General features: G+C 43.2%; 1 protein-coding gene across 2 annotated transcripts in view; it reads left to right on the top strand.

Annotated features, from left to right (window-relative positions):
• LOC118390914 (vasodilator-stimulated phosphoprotein-like) overlaps positions 1-16,123 on the top strand; it is a 35,103-nt gene extending 18,980 nt beyond the window's left edge. For both annotated transcript variants that reach the window (XM_035781719.2, XM_035781720.2), the window contains exons 3-13: positions 1,041-1,221; positions 1,675-1,735; positions 5,610-5,928; positions 8,985-9,088; positions 9,242-9,290; positions 9,414-9,444; positions 9,837-9,879; positions 10,120-10,224; positions 12,212-12,281; positions 12,437-12,494; positions 12,834-16,123. In XM_035781719.2, coding sequence (XP_035637612.1) covers positions 1,041-1,221; positions 1,675-1,735; positions 5,610-5,928; positions 8,985-9,088; positions 9,242-9,290; positions 9,414-9,444; positions 9,837-9,879; positions 10,120-10,224; positions 12,212-12,281; positions 12,437-12,494; positions 12,834-12,871 — 1,059 coding nt within the window. In that variant the 3' untranslated portion in view covers positions 12,872-16,123. The remainder of the gene's footprint in view (positions 1-1,040; positions 1,222-1,674; positions 1,736-5,609; positions 5,929-8,984; positions 9,089-9,241; positions 9,291-9,413; positions 9,445-9,836; positions 9,880-10,119; positions 10,225-12,211; positions 12,282-12,436; positions 12,495-12,833) is intronic.
• The last annotated feature ends 1,923 nt before the right edge of the window (positions 16,124-18,046 follow it).

Below are 18,046 nucleotides of genomic sequence, written 5' to 3'. Positions count from 1 at the left end.
ATTTTCCTTCTGGGACCTCTTTGTACAGTCGAGCTGACTGGTTTGAACAATTTTAGACTGACTCCTCTGTAAATCTTGTGAGAGTTAGTACGGGGGTGCTATAACACCATATGGGAACCAGTCCCCTGTGCGTTTCCTTGCTATCACACTCAGAGATTGTGGGTTAGGCTTTGTCCTTTTTCTGTTGCTGCAGAATGTCAACATGCAGCCAGCAACCTCTGCTCATCAAGATTAGTCTCATTAGTATTGTTGGGGCTTTATGTGTCAGCTGTCTTCCTCTTTCTTTCAGTCTTCCCTATCTCACTTCTGTTTACTGTGTGCCACTACCTCTGCTCTCGAGCTAATGCCTTCCTCTCACACTAGGGTAGTGGAAGACCCACACTAGCACTAGAAAGCCCTAACAAAGCCTAGCCTACAGTGTTGGAAAAAGTACTCCATTGTCATAGTTGAGTAAAAGTAAAGATGCTTTAATAGGGGAAATGTATTATTACAAATGTACATATTGTCTTTAGAAATGTAAGAGGAATTAAAGTTGTCAGAAATATAAATTGTAAATTACAGATACCCCAAAAAACGACTTAAGTAGTACTTCCAAATGATTTTTAAAAATTCATTACTTTACACCACTGCTAACCTAAAGGCTACTTTAGTTAAACTTATCCTAGCGTAGCATCTTTTTCAAAATATCTGTTGCTTTGGAAAGGCAATGGAGGGTCCACACTAGTAGCACAAGACTTCGCCTCGTCTAACATGGTAGCTCAGTTTCACTAAAGGCTCTTGTTTTTTTTTTAATGCACCTCTGCGTCACTGGTTCCACAGAGAGGGGATTTATACACGTGTTGCACCAACATGTATAATCTGATAAATAGCAATAGATGAACATAAAGGGATGTGAGGGGAACGATCTTGAAATTCAAAGGCTATAAAGACAAATCTAGGTTCCACACACACACACACACACACATTCTCACAGTGAACGCATACTGTCATTCCACTTGTAGGTCCTCATTGCCTTTTTACTTCCTGCTTGACACTCCTAGGTGGTGATCAACTGCCCAATCGACAAGAGGCTGAAGTACAGCCAGGCTACACCCAACTTCCACCAGTGGCGGGAAGCCCGGCAGGTGTGGGGGCTGAACTTCGGCAGCAAGGAGGAAGCCGTTCTCTTCGCCAACGGCATGATGCATGCTCTGGAGGTGCTGAGTGCACTCACTGACTCAGGTAGGATCTATAATATAGGATCAAATATTGAAGAAGAAAAAAACATTTTGCAAAAGAAATTGTACTTTTTTTTGTCCTAGTTCCTTTTTTGTCTTTTGTTTCTCGCTGCAATCACGGATTGGATTGGATTTCCTACTGCAGATTTAATCTGCAGTAGGTGAAACAGCGCCATTGTCTGCCCCACCGCTTTTGTCGATGGTAAAACAAATTGCAGTATATATTCTGCTGTTCTATAGCGCATGCAATGATGTCAGAGAAGAGGAACAAAAGTTGATGTTTGCAATAACTTCTTTGTAATATCGCAAATGGACTTGGCAGTTTCACCATTAAGGATTCCAGCTTTAATCTATCTAATGGTGTTAGTTACTGCCAGAAGGAGAAGGGAAGGATGCATTTTGTAAATTATTTTAACAGGACTGCTAAAATACTCACTCACTCAGTTTCTCTCCTCAGGCCACTCCTCTCTCCCTGTCCAGAATGGACCCTCCCCAGAGGAGCTGGAGCAACAGAGGAGGTACCATTCACATGATTTTAGTTGGGGGGGGGGGCTGGTTTCTGTCAGCAGAGGGGAGATGAAAGTATTGCAAGTGTTGTTTTTTTGTTATTGTTTTACTAAGACTGGTGAAAGGGAACTTGGCTATTGCCTATCTGACTGTTGTTTAGTAGATAATTAGTGTATTTTAAGTATAAGTCTCTATACTTATTTAAGTTTTGCTAGGGTAAATGAAGTTCACAACGTTTTTACTCTCACAATGCTCAGTATAGATAGACTGTTCTAAAACGCTGCCCCCTAGAATTCCAGCAACAAGTACAGAATATTGGACTAGACTGTAGACTGAATCCATCCCAATCAGTTCACATGCCTACAATTCTGAGCATTACAGATAGGAGAGTAATGAACCGAATAAACATCCCTTCAGAAAGTATTCCTACCCTTGACTTAATCCACATTTTGTTGTTACACCCTGAATTCAAAATGGATTAAATAAATAAAAAATGCACTCATCTACACACAGTACCCCATAATGACAGCAAAACATGCTTTTAGAAATGTTTGCTAATTTTTTCAATTATAATTATTTTACACAGGAGTGGTTGTTGCTGATAATGGGCCTCTGTACGCCTATGTAGATAGTTTCCAGCTACAATAGTCATTTACAACATTAGCAATGTCGACGCTGTATTTCTGATCAATTTGATGTCATTCTAATGGACAAGGAATGGGCTTTTTATTTAAAAAACAATGACATTTCTAAGTGACCCCAAACTTTTTGAGAGGTAGTGTACATATGAGATGAGTAAAGCAGTATGTATACATCATTAAAGTTACTGTTGTTCTATTATTAAAGTGGCCAGTGATTTCATGTCTATGTATACAGGGCAGCAGCCTCTAAGGTGCAGGGTGGAGTAGCTGGGGGTAGCCGACTAGTGATGGCTATTTAACAGTCTGATGGTTGTGTGATAGAAGCTTTTTTTCAGTCTCGGTCCCGGCTTTGATGCACCTGTACTGACCTCGCCTTCCGGATGATAGGGGGGTGAACAGGCTGGGGCCCAGGTGGTGGATGTCGTTGACATCGGAAGCTGTAGGTGTCCTGGAGGGAAGGCAGTGTGCCTCCGGTGATGTTGGGCAGACCGCACCACCCTCTGGTTAGCCCTGCGGTAGCAGGGGGTGCAGTTGCCGTACCAAGCGGTGATGGGGCGGCAGGTAGCCTAGTGATAAGAGCGTTGGACTAGTAACTGAAAGGTTGCAAGATCGGATCCCCGAGCTGACATGGTGGACATCTATCGTTCTTCCCCTGAACAAGGCAGTTAACCTAGGTTAAGGTAGCATTGTTTAAAGTGGCTAGTGATATATTTTACATCATCTCCCATCAATTCCCATTATTAAAGTGGCTGGAGTTGAGTCAGTGTCAGTGTGTTGGCAGCAGCCACTCAATATTAGTGGTGGCTGTTTAACAGTCTGATGGCCTTGAGACAGAAGCTGTTTTTCAGTCTCTCGGTCCCAGCTTTGATGCACCTGTACTGACCTCGCCTTCTGGATGATAGCGGGGTGAACAGGCAGTGGCTCGGGTGGTTGTTGTCCTTGATGATCTTTATGGCCTTCCTGTAACATCGGGTGGTGTAGGTGTCCTGGATGGCAGGTAGTTTGCCCCCGGTGATGCGTTGTGCAGACCTCACTACCCTCTGGAGAGCCTTACGGTTGTGGGCGGAGCAGTTGCCATACCAGGCGGTGATACAGCCCGCCAGGATGCTCTTGATTGAGCATCTGTAGAAGTTTGTGAGTGCTTTCGGTGACAAGCCGAATTTCTTCAGCCTCCTGAGGTTGAAGAGGCGCTGCTGCGCCTTCTTCATGATGCTGTCTGTGTGAGTGGACCAATTCAGTTTGTCTGTGATGTGTATGCCGAGGAACTTAAAACTTACTACCCTCTCCACTACTGTTCCATCGATGGGTGAACAGGGAGTACAGGAGAAGGCTCAGAACGCACCCTTGTGGGGCCCCAGTGTTGAGGATCAGCGGGGTGGAGATGTTGTTGCCTTCCCTCACCACCTGGGGGCGGCCCGTCAGGAAGTCCAGTACCCAGTTGCACAGGGTGGGGTCGAGACCCATTGTTGGTAATCAGGCCTACCGCTGTTATGTTGTCTGCAATCTTGATGATTTGAGTTGGAGGCATGCGTGGCCACGCTGTCATGGGTGAACAGGGAGTACAGGAGAGGGCTGATCATGCACCCTTGTGGGGCCCCTGTGTTGAGGATCAGTGAAGTGGAGGTGTTGTTTCCTACCTTCATCATTTGAGGGCTTCCTGTCAGGAAGTCCAGGACCCAGTTGCACAGGACGGGTTTCAGACCCAGGGCCCCAAACTTAATAATGAGCTTGGAGGGTACTATGGTGTTGAAGGCTGAGCTATAGTCAATGAACAGAATTCTGACGTAGATATTCCTTGTTCAGATGGGGTAGGTCAATGCGATGGCAATTTCATCGTCTGTGGATCTATTATGACTAAGCAAATTGAAGTGGGTCTAGGGTGTCAGGTAAGGTGGAAGTGATATAATCCTTAACTAGCCTCTCGAAGCACTGTATGATGACAGAAGTGAGTGCTATGGGGCAATAGTCATTTAGTTAAGTTAACTTTGTTCCTGTACCCAAGAAAGAAATGGTGGACATCTTGAAGCAAGTGGGGACAGCAGGCTGGGATAGGGAGAGATTGAATATGTCTGTAAACACTCCAGCCAGCTGGTCTGTACATGTTCTAAGGACGCGGATGCCGTCTGGGCAAGCTGCCACGCGAGGGTTAACACGCTTAAATGTCTTACTCGCGTCGGCCATGGAGAATGAGAGGCCACAGTCATTGGGAGCAGGCCTCGTCGGTGGCACCGTGTTATCCTCAAAACTGGCAAAGGTGTTTAGCTTGTCTGGACTTGGGTGTCCGTGACGTGGCTGGTTTTCTCTTTCTCATCTGTGATTGTCTGTAGACCCTGCCACATGTCTGAGCCGTTGAATTGCGACTCATATTTACTTCTTACAGCTATTTACATTTGGTTCCACAGGGGATTACACTTTATGTAGTCACTGAAGGGATGGTGTTAGAGCTATTAACATAAAGAAGATGTATTGAAATGAGAAATGTGTTTGAAACATGTCTGTATATTGGCATCGAAATGGTATTTTTAACAAAGCCATTACAGGACAAACGAGGTAGGAAAACACAGGCAAACTGGCGTTAACATTTACATTACATTTACATTTAAGTCATTTAGCAGACTTAGTTAACCAATATAAGAGACTCTGACTATATTCCAGCTGAAAGCTAGCCATACAAGAGACATGGCAATAGACTTGAGAATCCTCCTCACTGCAAGGAACCAGAAGAAAACTGCTTAACCTATGACATGAGCCAGCCAGGTATAGTTGACCATTTGAGATGACGCTGTGTCCTCCATTTGAGGTGTCCTCTACCTTGAATATACAGGTTTACTGGGGAGTGTCGCCCGGTCATTGATAATGGGATAGACCAGACTGGTATAAACTGGTGTCTGAACAAACATGTTAAGTGTCACTAAAACCTAATACAGACGCTAACACAATCAGGTCCTGTGTGGCTCAGTTGGTAGAGCATGGGCGCTTGCAACACCAGGGTAGGAGGTTAAATTCCTGCTGATGCCATCCAAATGAAAATGAATGCATGCACTACTGTTAGTCACTTTGGAATAAAGTGTTTGCTAAATAACATATTATTCTAATCTACTATACTGTATACACACTAATCTACAGTAACACACTCTAACCTACAATAGACTGATCTCACATTGTGTCTCACCTTTTGTGTGTCCCTGTGTTTATACTTGTTTGTGAACATGATTTTATAAAGAACTCTGTCTCCCCCTCGCAGACTGGAGCTGCAGAGGCAGGAGCAGCAGGAGAGAGAGCGGCTGGAGAACGAGAGACCGGCCGCACCCATCCCCCCTGCAGCCCCGCCTGCTCCTCCCTCTGCCCCCGGTGGCCCCCCAGGACCGCCTCCACCCCCAGGCCCCCCACCCCCACCTGGCCCCCCACCCCCACCTGGCCCCCCACCACCCCCTGGATCCGGGGCCCCACCTGCCCCACCTCAGTCTGGTGGAGGGGGGGGAGGGGGCGATGGAGGAGGTCTTGGAGGGCCCGGGGGACTAGCTGCAGCCCTAGCAGGAACCAAACTACGCAAATCGGCCAAGGTGAGACCAGTGTCATGGCCATTTTCCAGGTTACATTTATTTAAGAGGGTTTCCGGTTACATTTATTTAAGATTCTACCAACTTTGCACAACTCTTAGGGCAACATATATCTATTGTTTTTGTCTAAATCTAGCTACAATTGTTTGGGAATCATTGATGGACAACAATATTCAAGAAAAATGAAAGACTGTACTGGACCCTCCATTCTGGTGTGAAATGTGTGTAATTGTCCCACTGAAAAATACAAATCTGTCCCACGTTTAGGTATTCAGAAGTCTTGAGGCAGGTTTTCCTGTAACTTTTTACCTGGGCTTTGATTCTTTCATATTTTTGATCCTGACATGCATTACTCCCCAGTCCCTGCCTGTGACAAGCATACCCATAACATGATGCTGCCACCACAATACTTGGCAATACAGAGTTTCCCTCGTGTTGTATTGGATTTGACCCAAACCTCTAGTTTTTAACTCTGGTCAAAATAAATATGAAAGGAGCAAAGTCCAGGTAAAAAGGTTGGAGGAAAACCTGTCATAGTCTTCTGAAACCTAATCCAGCGATAGTTTCATTTTTCAGTGGGACAATTAATGCCAAAGACATACTTGGACGGCTTTCCAAGAGGTGTTGAGTGTTCATGAATGGTTTACTCTCGGTCCTGAATTAAATCTGCTTGAAAATCAGTTATATCAGATTCCCAACCAAATTTGCTGAGTAATTTTGACAAAAACGGTTGGAAGAATCTTAGTTGTAATGGCTTCAAACAAGTATTAACTTGGGTGTGAAGACAAAACAATCAATACATTTTCCTTTCTTATCGTTTATTAATTTGGAAACCATTTTTCTTTCACTTTATCATTATGGAGTATTGTGTGTAGATACATTTTACAATAATAATGTAACAAAATGTGGGAAAAGTCAAGGGGTATCCAGACCCAAGTCAAGGGGTCTGGATACTTTCCGAATGCACTGTATATACAGTTGCTAGTGAAAGTCTACACACCCCTTACGAAGTCTTCACATTTTGCTGCCTTAAAATCTTGTCTAAAATATATATTTTTTCAATCCTGCTGGTCTACACGACCATCTCCATATTTTCAAAGCGAAAACAGGTTTTTAGAAAAAGTTTGCACTTAGGTTCTGAATAGTTTTTATATTTACTATGAGACTCGAAATTGAGCTCCGCTGCATCCTGTTTCCATTGGTTGTCCTCATCATTGGAACTGACTGACACACACAAACACACACTTGCAGGAAAGCATATCTAATGTGCTCTGGTTCGCCCCGGGGTGTGCTTTGAGTGATTCTCCATTGAAATAGTTGTTTTAGTCCAGGACTAAAAAGTATCTGTGTCTGGGGTTGTTCCATGTCATTTATATATATATATATTTACCTTTATTTAACATTTCAGCAAGCCATGATACCCACCATCTCAGATTGTTCTGAAATCGTTTCTGTAGTTAAAAACAGATAAGATAAGTATTACGGAAACATTTTGTTGAAATATAATTTGATCTCTGAGAAATTAAGCTAATTGATTGCACCCAAATTGGCCATTTTAATTGATAGCATACAATAATTATTAATAATATTCAATTATAGTACCTAACATCCAAAGTTTTTTTTTTTAGCGATGAGTAAGACAAAGAAATGGACAAAAGCCAACCACAGACCCTCCACACCCCACACCAATCCCACCCCAACAACCAGTATATACAGTGCATTCGGAAAGTATTCAGACCCCTTCACTTTTTCCACATTTTGCTACATTAACACCTTATAATAACACGTATTAAATAACTAAAAATCCTCATCAATCTTCACACAATACCCCATAATGACAAAGTGAAAACAGGTTTTTATTATTAACAAAAGCATTCAGACTATTTGCTATGAGACTCGAAATTGAGCTCAGTTGAATCCTATTTCCATTGATCATCCTTGAGATGTTTCTACAGCTTGATTGGAGTCCACCTGTGGTAAATTCAATTGATTGGACATTATTTGGAAAGGCACACACCTGTCTATATAAGGTCCCATAGTTGACAGTGCATGTCAGAGCACAAACCAAGCCATGACGTCAAAGGAATTTTCCATAGAGCTCCGAGACAGGATTGTGTCGAGGCACAGATCTGGGGATGGGTACCAAAAAAATGTTTGCAGCATTGAAGGTCCCCAACAACTCTGTGGCCTCCATCATTCTTAAATGGAAGAAGTTTGGAACCACCAAGACTCTTCTTTGAGCTGGCTGCCCGGCCAAACTGAGCAAGGGCCTTGGTCAGGGAGGTGACCAAGAACCCAATTGCCACTCTGACCGAGCTTCAGAGTTCCTCTGTGGAGATGGGAGAACCACTCCTTGGTAAAAGGCACGTGACAGCCCACTTGGAGTTTGCCAAAAGGCACATAAAGACTCTCAGACCATAAGAAACAAGATTCTCTGCTCTGATGAAACCAATATTGAACTTGTTGGCCTGAATGCCAAGTGTCACGTCTGGAGGAATCCTGGCATCATGCTGTGGGGGTGTTTTTCAGCGGCAGGGACTGGGAGACAAATCATGATCAAGGGACAGATGAACGGAGCAAAGTACAAAGAGATCCTTGACCTCAGACTGGGGCGAAGGTTCACCTTCCAACAGGACAACAACCCTAAGCACACAGCCAAGACAACCCAGGAGTGGCTTCGGAACAAGTTTCTGAATGTGGCCCAGCCAGAGCCTGGACTCTTGTGAGGTGTCTGTATTTCTGATCAATTTTATGTTACATCTTCCAAGCTTTGGAGACCAGGAATACTTATTTCCTAAATAGCCGTTCAAGTTTTTCTTAATCACTAATCCAGAATAGTTCCTGTTTTCGTTACAACATTGTTGTATACTCAGTGAGTTGGACACCTTTCAAATGCTTCATTCCTTCCTCCCTTTCTTGAGGTAATCACTGGTCTGTAAGTGAGTGGAGATAGGTGAAGGCATGGTTTCCATATTTCACAAATCTGTGTGTCAGATCAGTGATTTCCTTAAAGAAGGAAGGGAAACATTAATCTTGAAGGAGCCTGTTTATCTCTGTAGGAGGATGGTGGTGCGGCAGCACCCCCTCCATCGGGAGGAGGGGGAGGAGGTGGTGGTGGGGGAGGAAATCTGATGGGGGAGATGAGTGCCATCCTGGCCCGACGGTGAGCCACTGCCTTAGTCTTTGTTACACACTCTTCCAGCCCCACATGTATGATGAGTGTTTGTTAAGTGTGTGTGTGTGCTTACGATCATATGGCTTTGCGTGTGTAAAATTGCAGAGGCTAAGCTGTTGTCTTCATTGTCTTTTTGTACAGGAAGAAAATGTCAGATAATCCAGGCGCAAAGAAGGATGTGCCCAGCAATGTAAGTCTATTGTAAATCATTTCATAATAAATCTGTGTGTGTGTGTGTGTGTGTGTGTGTGTAAGCTGAAAGTCAAGTCACACTGTGCTAAAGGGATGAACCAATGTAATGTTATGCTTTTAGGAAGACTCCTCAAAGTCCTCAGGCCAAGGTGGTGAGTAGATCCGCTGAAGTCTTCATTCACTCTTTCTGTATTTGAGTGGGCGTGCACATGGAGGCTATTCCAGAAAGCATATGTTTTCAAGAAATATTCATTAGGCACCACCAAATGAACAAAAATACACTGAAATGGTGAGGGACTAGCTGAACTTGTCCAACAAGAAACAGCTCCCATGTGCATACCCATTTTTGTTTTCTGTTGCAATTAGTTTTCTTTTTTTCTGCGGTGTGCACTAATGAATACAACTCAGATCTCTTGTCTCATATGAATGTTCTCCTCTCCTTTGTCTGATTTGAGCTGTGAAGCATTTGTTGGCCTTTTATTGACTAAAATATCATATATATTCTTTGTTTCATAATTCTCATGATTTCCTTTTGCCGTGACAGACAGCCTCAGGAGACCATGGGAGAAATCAGCCACCATTCCAAGGTAGGGAACTCCCTGGTCAGTTGAATTAACACCACCACACTCTCGTCTCTCGTGCCTGTGGTGCAGGAAATCACAGCCCAGTTCACCTCCCTCCCTGTTTATTACTTTTCTACAATAATTGTTTTTATGTTTACTATGGGAGGACAAAACTAGATGGGCACAAATTCAATCTTTTTCTATCCCACCTCTGTAAAGAAAGCGTGTTTTGTGTTTTGAGAGAATCTTGCATGTCTCAAACAGGACTAACTCAACCACCAAGACCCAGCTGCAGGAGAGCAGCCCCACCTCCACCACCCCTGTTCTTCCTCCTGCCCCCCCTTCTCCATCCTCTGCCCCATTGCCCAGGTACACCCTATTTGCCCCACCCTACCCTTATACCTAGACCCTAATGCTGGCGCTCCATGTCTGTCTGCAGCTTCTCCGCAGCTACTCCACTGGTGTAGGGTGAAGTTGCCCCTAGACGCTGGTCTTCGGTCAGTTTTGCATTTCCCCAACTAATGGTTGAAGTTAGGATTGGGGAGAGGAAGCTGATATTAGATCTGTACCAAGGGGAAACTTCACCCTGGAGTGTCCCTCTAGGGAACTACCAATAGCCTTGTGTGCTACGTGTGGCCTCTTGTGCCAATGGATTAAGCAACACAATGCTTTGAACATTTTTCGTTTTTGCCCTAGCACTAACACATCTGATTCTATTCAAAGGCTTGATGATGATGATTGATTGAATCCAGTATGTATTTCAGTGCAAGGGCAAAAACTAAAATATGCACCTCTCCAGGACCAGGATTGAGAAACACTCTGCTTTAGATCCTAGCAATCCTCAAGGCCTGGTCATGTATTTGGTACTCTCTGTTTTTGTCTTTTTCCATCTTGTTAAGATTTTAAAAAGGGTCACAAAAATAGCGCAAGAGATGGTATCAGTCAACAGTGTCTTTTTGCGATGGCTTTGCACTGTAAGTGCCTTTTACAATGACCTCTGTCTGACTAAGCATGTTTGTCCTGCCCCTGCTAATGACAAGGCCCAGCCCAGAAACAACCCTCTATACACCCTAGACCAGGGGTTGGCAACAGGCCCGCAAGTTATTTATTTTGCCCCCTCCCAAACACACACACACACAAAAATATGTTTTTAATTTAAAAATTATATTTATTATTTTCGTTTTTGGTATAAAAAATAAAATCCCCCAAAATCACAGGGAGTTTTATTTAGAAAATCTGTTCCCAAGTATTCCCACAATTACAAAAAGAGATGTGATTGTGTCTCAATGTAATCAAGGTATGAAATTGTTATTTTCAAATACAATCTCTTTTTGGGCTTGGTTGTGGATTAATTTGCAATGTACACAGTTAAATCTGGTGTACTAGTACATAGTTGGAAAAAACCTATTGTAAGTAATGTAGCCAAAGTCTCACCACACTGACGATTTGAAAATACTTCAGTTTCTATGTCTGTACAACACCAGCAGAGGGGTGTTATCCACTCCTCATTGGTCTGCTATGGCTGTTACCACAGTGACAAGATGGCTGGATAGCAGCCGTGGCAGCCTTTATTTAACTAGGCAAGTCAGTTAAAGAACAAATTCTTATTTACTGCCTACACCGGCCAAACCTGGACGACGCTGGGCCAATTGTGCACCGCCCCATAGGACTGCCAATCACGGCCGGATGTGATACAGCCTTGACTCGTGTGCCTTAGACCACCGCGCCACTCGGGAGCGTAACAAACCGCCACTTTTGGCCAAACCGAGCTTCCATATCCTCGGTCTTTGTTGTTGACCTCCCGCTCTCTGCCCATCTTGTCCCACGATTCAACCCCCCCCCAATTCTCTACCTGTTTCTCTCTCATCTCTCTCCTTCTCCCATCGCTCTCACTCCCTTCTCGCCCCTCTCTCTTGCTCTCTCTCGCTCTCCTTCTCCCATCGCTCTCACTCCCTTCTCGCCCCTCTCTCTCTCTCTCGCTCTCCTTCTCCCATCGCTCTCACTCCCTTCTCGCCCCTCTCTCTCTTGCTCGCTCTCCTTCTCCCATCGCTCTCACTCCCTTCTCGCCCCTCTCTCTCTCTCTCGCTTCCCTCTCCTCCTCCCATCGCTCTCACTCCCTTCTCACCCCTCTCTCTTGCTCTCTCTCTTGCTCTCCTTCTCCCATCGCTCTCACTCCCTTCTCGCCCCTCTCTCTTGCTCTCTTTCTCTCTCTCTCTCGCTCTCTTTCTCTCTCTCTCTCGCTCTCCTTCTCCCATCGCTCTCACTCCTCTCTCTCACTTTCTCCTCCTCCCATCGCTCTCACTCCCATCTCGCTCCTCTCTCTCGTTCCTCTCTGTCTATATATGTTTCTTAACAGGATGAAGGCAGTGAACAACACCACGGCCAGCACAGGCAGTGAAGGCACAGAGATGGAGAGAATCAAACAGGTAAGCTCCACCTTTGACCTGTTAATGTTGTGTTTAAAGGATTACTGTCATGTAGACTAGACATAACAGGAGGCCATTGCTCCTCTACTAATGGTGGATAAAGACAATCTATTGGCATCATTCTCAGATAATACTATTTTGATGTGTGTGTTTAGGACATCCTTGAGGAAGTGAGAAAAGAGCTCCATAAAGTGAAAGATGAAATTATCGGGGGTGAGTTCCTGATTTGGCCCATCCCATTCAAGGAGCACTCCTTGGCATTTGCTTTTTTTGTTACTAACAGTACAGTCAATAAGAATCACAATACATTTTTGCTCCAGCCACTGCAGTATATTTATATACCTTTTACACATATTATTTGCTCAATTGTCATTATTACAAATCGTATCTCAGAATAAGTCATACTGATATATATGATTTGTAATGATGACAATTGAGAAAAAAATATTAATCCATGAGGTATTTAAAATAAATCCTTTGTAGGTTCGGACAATATGTGAGGATTTTTGGAGCCTCTCTCTTTCTCGCTAATTCCCCCTCTTTCTCTTTCAGCATTTATCCAGGAGCTGCAGAGGAGAGACCCAGTATAGTCTCTCAACATATATCCACTGGTACTTGGACAGAGGATGGTGGGGAGTGGTGGATGGATCATACGTTTCCTGCACTGTTCAGGCTGTTCTCCCTCAGTGTTCTACTCACCACATACCTATACGTTTAGGATTGTACCAATCGGCACTCTTCCCGAAATTCTGTTTGCCGTTATTTTTCTCGTTTCAAGAGCTTTGCTGTGCCTCTCTTGCTCCGCCATCACTGCCTACCTTACTCTATTCTACTCACCTCCCAAGTCAACTCCCATATCTTACCTGTGTCCATTTCTGGCCTTACTCTTCACTAGAGAAAACAATTCAGGGAATATCATCGGTCACACCATCGAAACGCAGTACATTTCCAACAGTTGCACATTTAAAAGTCAACCTAACTTTGGTCGCTGCAGCAGAAGTACATGTTTTGTATATTTTGTAATGAACTGCAGTAGTTGACCACAGGGGGGCACTGTGAATCAGGATAATCGCACATGAAGCCTATCTCTGTAGTTTCTGTACAACCCAGGAGCAGTCAGGGAACTACAAATCCCAGCTCGCAACAATAAGGGTGTTCTCCTGGTTAAATGTCTGTCTGTCCATCTACAGCTATTAAAAGTAAGGTGCTGATCTTGGGTCAGTTTTGCATTTTCCCAACTAATGGTTAAGTTAGGATTAGAGGCCGGGGAACCTGTTCCTAGATCTCTACCAAGGGGAAACTTCACCCCGGAGCCACTGGTTGTCCTCTGAGCTCTGGCTACACCTCACATCAACTGTTTTTTTTTTTTTTTCTTTCACCTCAGTGATTAGCGGAAGCATATCAGCTAGGACCGTCTGCACCGGGTCCTATTCCAGTTACCATGCCCACTTTTCCATGTAGCACAGACAACCCCAGCAGACCACCTATAGATGACAAAAGGGCCCAATCCCAAAACAGCCGCTGCAACCTCTGCCTCTCTAGTAGAGATGTGAGAAGATTGGTGTAAGCAATATGGAAAAATTAAATTCAACCAATCGGCGCAAGTTGGAGCTATTACCATATTACTTACGACAGTCTCATCCATTCAGATCTCCACAAGTACATAGGGTTAGGGGTCGATATGGGATATGATGACAGTTTGCCACCTGGACACAGAAACATAATTATTAGAATGGGCATTGTCCTCTAAAAGCAATGAACAATTGTTGATTGGATGTTAGATGAACAATTGTATCTATTTAAAGAATGACTAAATATTTTCTACGCACTTTAATGCCTGACATTTCCTATCTCCCTGTGAAGCACATCCAATAGGTTGCCAACCATATCCATTTCCCAATGACATGGAGACCTATGCCTGTTCTGTCCATTCTATTTCTACGCTGCCTACTCTTCTAGTCGCCACATAAGAAAAGAGTGGAGCAGGTTGGGGACTGTACCTGGTATGATTCTGCTGCAGTTCAGGCAACTGCAACGTATCACTAAGCAGTCCAGGGACTTGTACTTGACTGTGTAGGATCTTCTTAAAGATACAGTGCCTTCAGAAAGTATTCACACCCCCTTGACTTTTTCCACATTTTGTTGCGTTACAGACTGAATTTCAAATGGATAAAAATGTAGATATGTCACTGATCCACATACAATATCCCATAATGTAAAAAGTGGAATTTTGCTTTTAGAATTTTTCTTTACAAATTAATACAAAATGAAAGACGAAAATGTCTTGAGTCAATAAGTATTCAACCACTTATGTCAAGCTAAATAAGTTCAGGAGAAAAACATTTGCTTATCAAGTCATGTAAGTTGCATAGACTCACTCTGTACAATAATAGTGTTTAACGTGATTTTTGAATGACTACCCGATCTCTGTACCCTACAGAGCGCAGCGGTCTAAGGCACTGCATCTCAGTGCAAGAGGTGTCACTACAGTCCCTGGTTCGAATCCAGGCTGTATCACATCCGGCCGTGATTGGGAGTCCCATATAGCAGGGCACAATTGGCCCAGCGTCATCCAGGTGATGGCTGGTGTAGGTCGTCATTGTAAATAAGAATTTGTTCTAAACAGACTTGCCTAGTTTAAATAAAGGTTAAATATGCTGCCACAGCCGCTATCCAGCCATCGTGTCACTGTGGTAACAGCCATAGCACCACAGAAAGTTGCAGACCAATGTAACTGACTTGCCAAGTTAAATAAAGGTAAAATAAAAATACAATTATCTGTAAGGTCCTTCAGTTGAGTAGTGAATTTCAAGCACAGATTCAACCACATAAACGGAGGTTTTCCAATGCCTCACAAAGAAGGGTACCTATTGGTAGATGGTATAATAAAATATACCATTGAGCATGGTGAAGTTATTAATTACACTTTGGATAGTGTACCCAGTCACTACAAAAAGACAGGCATCCTTCCTAACTCAGTTGGCGGAGAGGAAGAAAACCACTCAGAGATTTCACCATGAGGCCAATGGTGATTTTAAATGACGGTTATGGGAGGGGAACTGAGGATGGATCAATGACCGTGTTACTCCACAATATTAACCTAAATGACAGAGTGAAAAGAAGGAAGCCTGTACAGAATAAATGTTCCAAAACATACATCCTGTTTGCAGTGAGGCACTCAAATAATAATGCAAAGAAATTAACTTTTTGTCTTGAATACAAGGTGTTATGTTTGGGGCAAATCCAACATCACTGAGTACCACTCTTCATATGTTCGAGAATGGTTTTGGCTGCATCATGTTATGGGTATGCTTGTATCGGCAAAGACTAGTTTTTTTAGGATAAAAATCAACTTAATCCAGCTAGGTACAGGCAATCTGGTTCAGTTTGCTTTCCAACAGACACTGGGAGACAAATTCACCTTCCAGCAGGACAATAATCTAAAACACAAAATGTGAAGAAAAAAAGTTATGGGTTGTGAATACTTTCTGAAGGTACTGTACTTAATAATACTTCGGTGGCAGCTAACATGAGACGCCAATCTTAGCTAATGCAACTCTGCCTCGTCACCTGAACGCACTTACAATCGTATAGATTTGTTATTAAAGCAAAAAAATAATAGTACTTAAATTGCATATGGTTTTCTATTTCCATTGGAAATACTGTGGTAATGACAATGGAACATATTATGGATGTAGTTTTTTGATATATTGTAATTGTTATTTTGGATTTATTAAAGGTGATTTTCTATTGGAAAGAATGATATTTACACTGACATTTGTGAATGCCTTTTTGTTTCGAGTTGCCTTTCTGGTCAAATACAGCTCTTGTATTAAACTATCGTCTGTCTCATCTATTGTTTTGGGTGGGTGGAGAGACTAGGGATGCATTTAACAGTTTTCATAGTGGCAGTGATATTTACTTGAATGCACACCATTTATATACCGCAAGATTATGCAGTGTTTTGTGTGAGTGTATGCATCACCTAGTAGAGGGCTAGTGATTTCTGTTCAACGGGCTGATGGCCTGGTAATAGGAGCAGTTTTTTAGTCTCTCTGTCTTAGCTCTGATGCACCTGGACGGTAGCTGAGTGAACAGTCTGTGGCTCGGGTAGCTGAGTGAACAGTCTGTGGCTCGGGTAGCTGAGGTCCTTAATGATCTTCTTGGCCTTCCTTTGACACTGGATGCTGTAATGTCCTGGAGCGCAGGCAACGTGCCCCCGGTGATTTGTTGGGGTGCCCGCACCACCCTCTGGAGAGCCATGCGGTTGAGGGCGGAGCAGTTGCTGTACCAGGCAGTGACGCAGCCCAACAGAATGCTCTCAATGGTGCATCTGTAGAAGTGTGCGAGGGTCTTAGAGGCCATGCCAAATTTCTTGTCAGCCGGTTGTCATGCGAAAGACTGCCGGTGTTGCGGTAATTGGCCATTCATTAACATACATGCATTTACCATCGCCAGGCTTCCATGCACACCACCCCCTGATGCGTGCCTTTGGAACATCTACATTTAAAAAGTTGAACAATCAATTTAATATACACCATCACAATGAATACCATTTTTGGCCTTTCTAGGGAGTTTTTCCTAGCCAACGTGCTTCAACACCTGCATCGCTTGCTGTTTGGAGTTTTAGGCTGGGTTCCTGTACAGCACTTTGAGATATCAGCTGACGTACGAAGGGCTATATAAATACATTTGATTTGAATACATTATTCATTTTAGGTAGGTCTAAAGAAACATTTTGATATGAAGAAAATGTTTTTCAGAAGAGCAGATGATGAGTTGGCCTACTGTATGTTATCTGGCTATGCCCCATGCAGTAGGCTTGTTCATTTAGCAGAGAAGTGCCATTATTTTATATGATTGTATAGTAAGAAGAATATCATTGCACTTGACTGAATGAAATAGATAGGATATTTTGCCCATCCCCGCGCAAGTGTGCGAAGAAAGTGGTTATGTTGAGCGTAAAAGTGATCATTTGAAACAGGTCCTATATGCTAGATCGAGTTATTTAGCAACTTTAGCTGTGACTGATATACGCTGTTCTCTCATCAGCTGATCATATTTTCCCCATTTCTAAATGTAATCTTGTCTTTACCAATATGTAACATTTGTTTAGGTTTAGAATGGTCCATTGTCAAATGGGCAGGGACATGGAGGAAAAAAAACATTTATATGCAAGTTGTTCAGGCTACTCCGGTTATTTCACTCCATGCAACAACCACTGTTTGAGGAGCATGCAGCCTCGCTGTGTGACAGGTGATGATCCGTCCAAACTCTGTATTGCCTCCAACCCAGTGCCTGCACTTACCCAGTGCTTAGTTCTTTAGTCTAAGATGTTGCGGAGGGGGGTGCTAAACTGACATATGGAATTGTTTTAAGATATTACGGATCATTTGAGCTATTTGTTTTAGAATTTTAGAACCCCTTTATGTATGACAAAAGAATACTACTAAAGGCCATAGAAACGCACACAGAAAATAAATCATAACAAACAAGGTTTTGAAGTGTCTGTCCTAAATTTAGGAGATATTAAAATTTTAAGAAACATACAGTACCAGTCAAAAGTCTGGACACACATACTCATTCCAGGGTTTTTATTGAATGAGTAGGTGTGTCCAAACTTTTGACTGGTACTGTGTATATATACACTGTGCTAGAATCATAGTGAAGACATCAAAACTATGACAGAGTTCCTCTGTCCAGTGTCTGTGTTCTTTTGCCCATCTTCATCTTTTATTTTTTATTGGCCAGTCCGAGATATGGCT

The sequence above is a fragment of the Oncorhynchus keta genome, chromosome 12 (assembly GCF_023373465.1).
Source record: "Oncorhynchus keta strain PuntledgeMale-10-30-2019 chromosome 12, Oket_V2, whole genome shotgun sequence".
In the NCBI taxonomy this organism is placed as follows: domain Eukaryota; kingdom Metazoa; phylum Chordata; class Actinopteri; order Salmoniformes; family Salmonidae; genus Oncorhynchus; species Oncorhynchus keta.
Note: the sequence above shows the minus strand (reverse complement) of the source record. Positions and strands in the feature narration are given on the sequence as shown.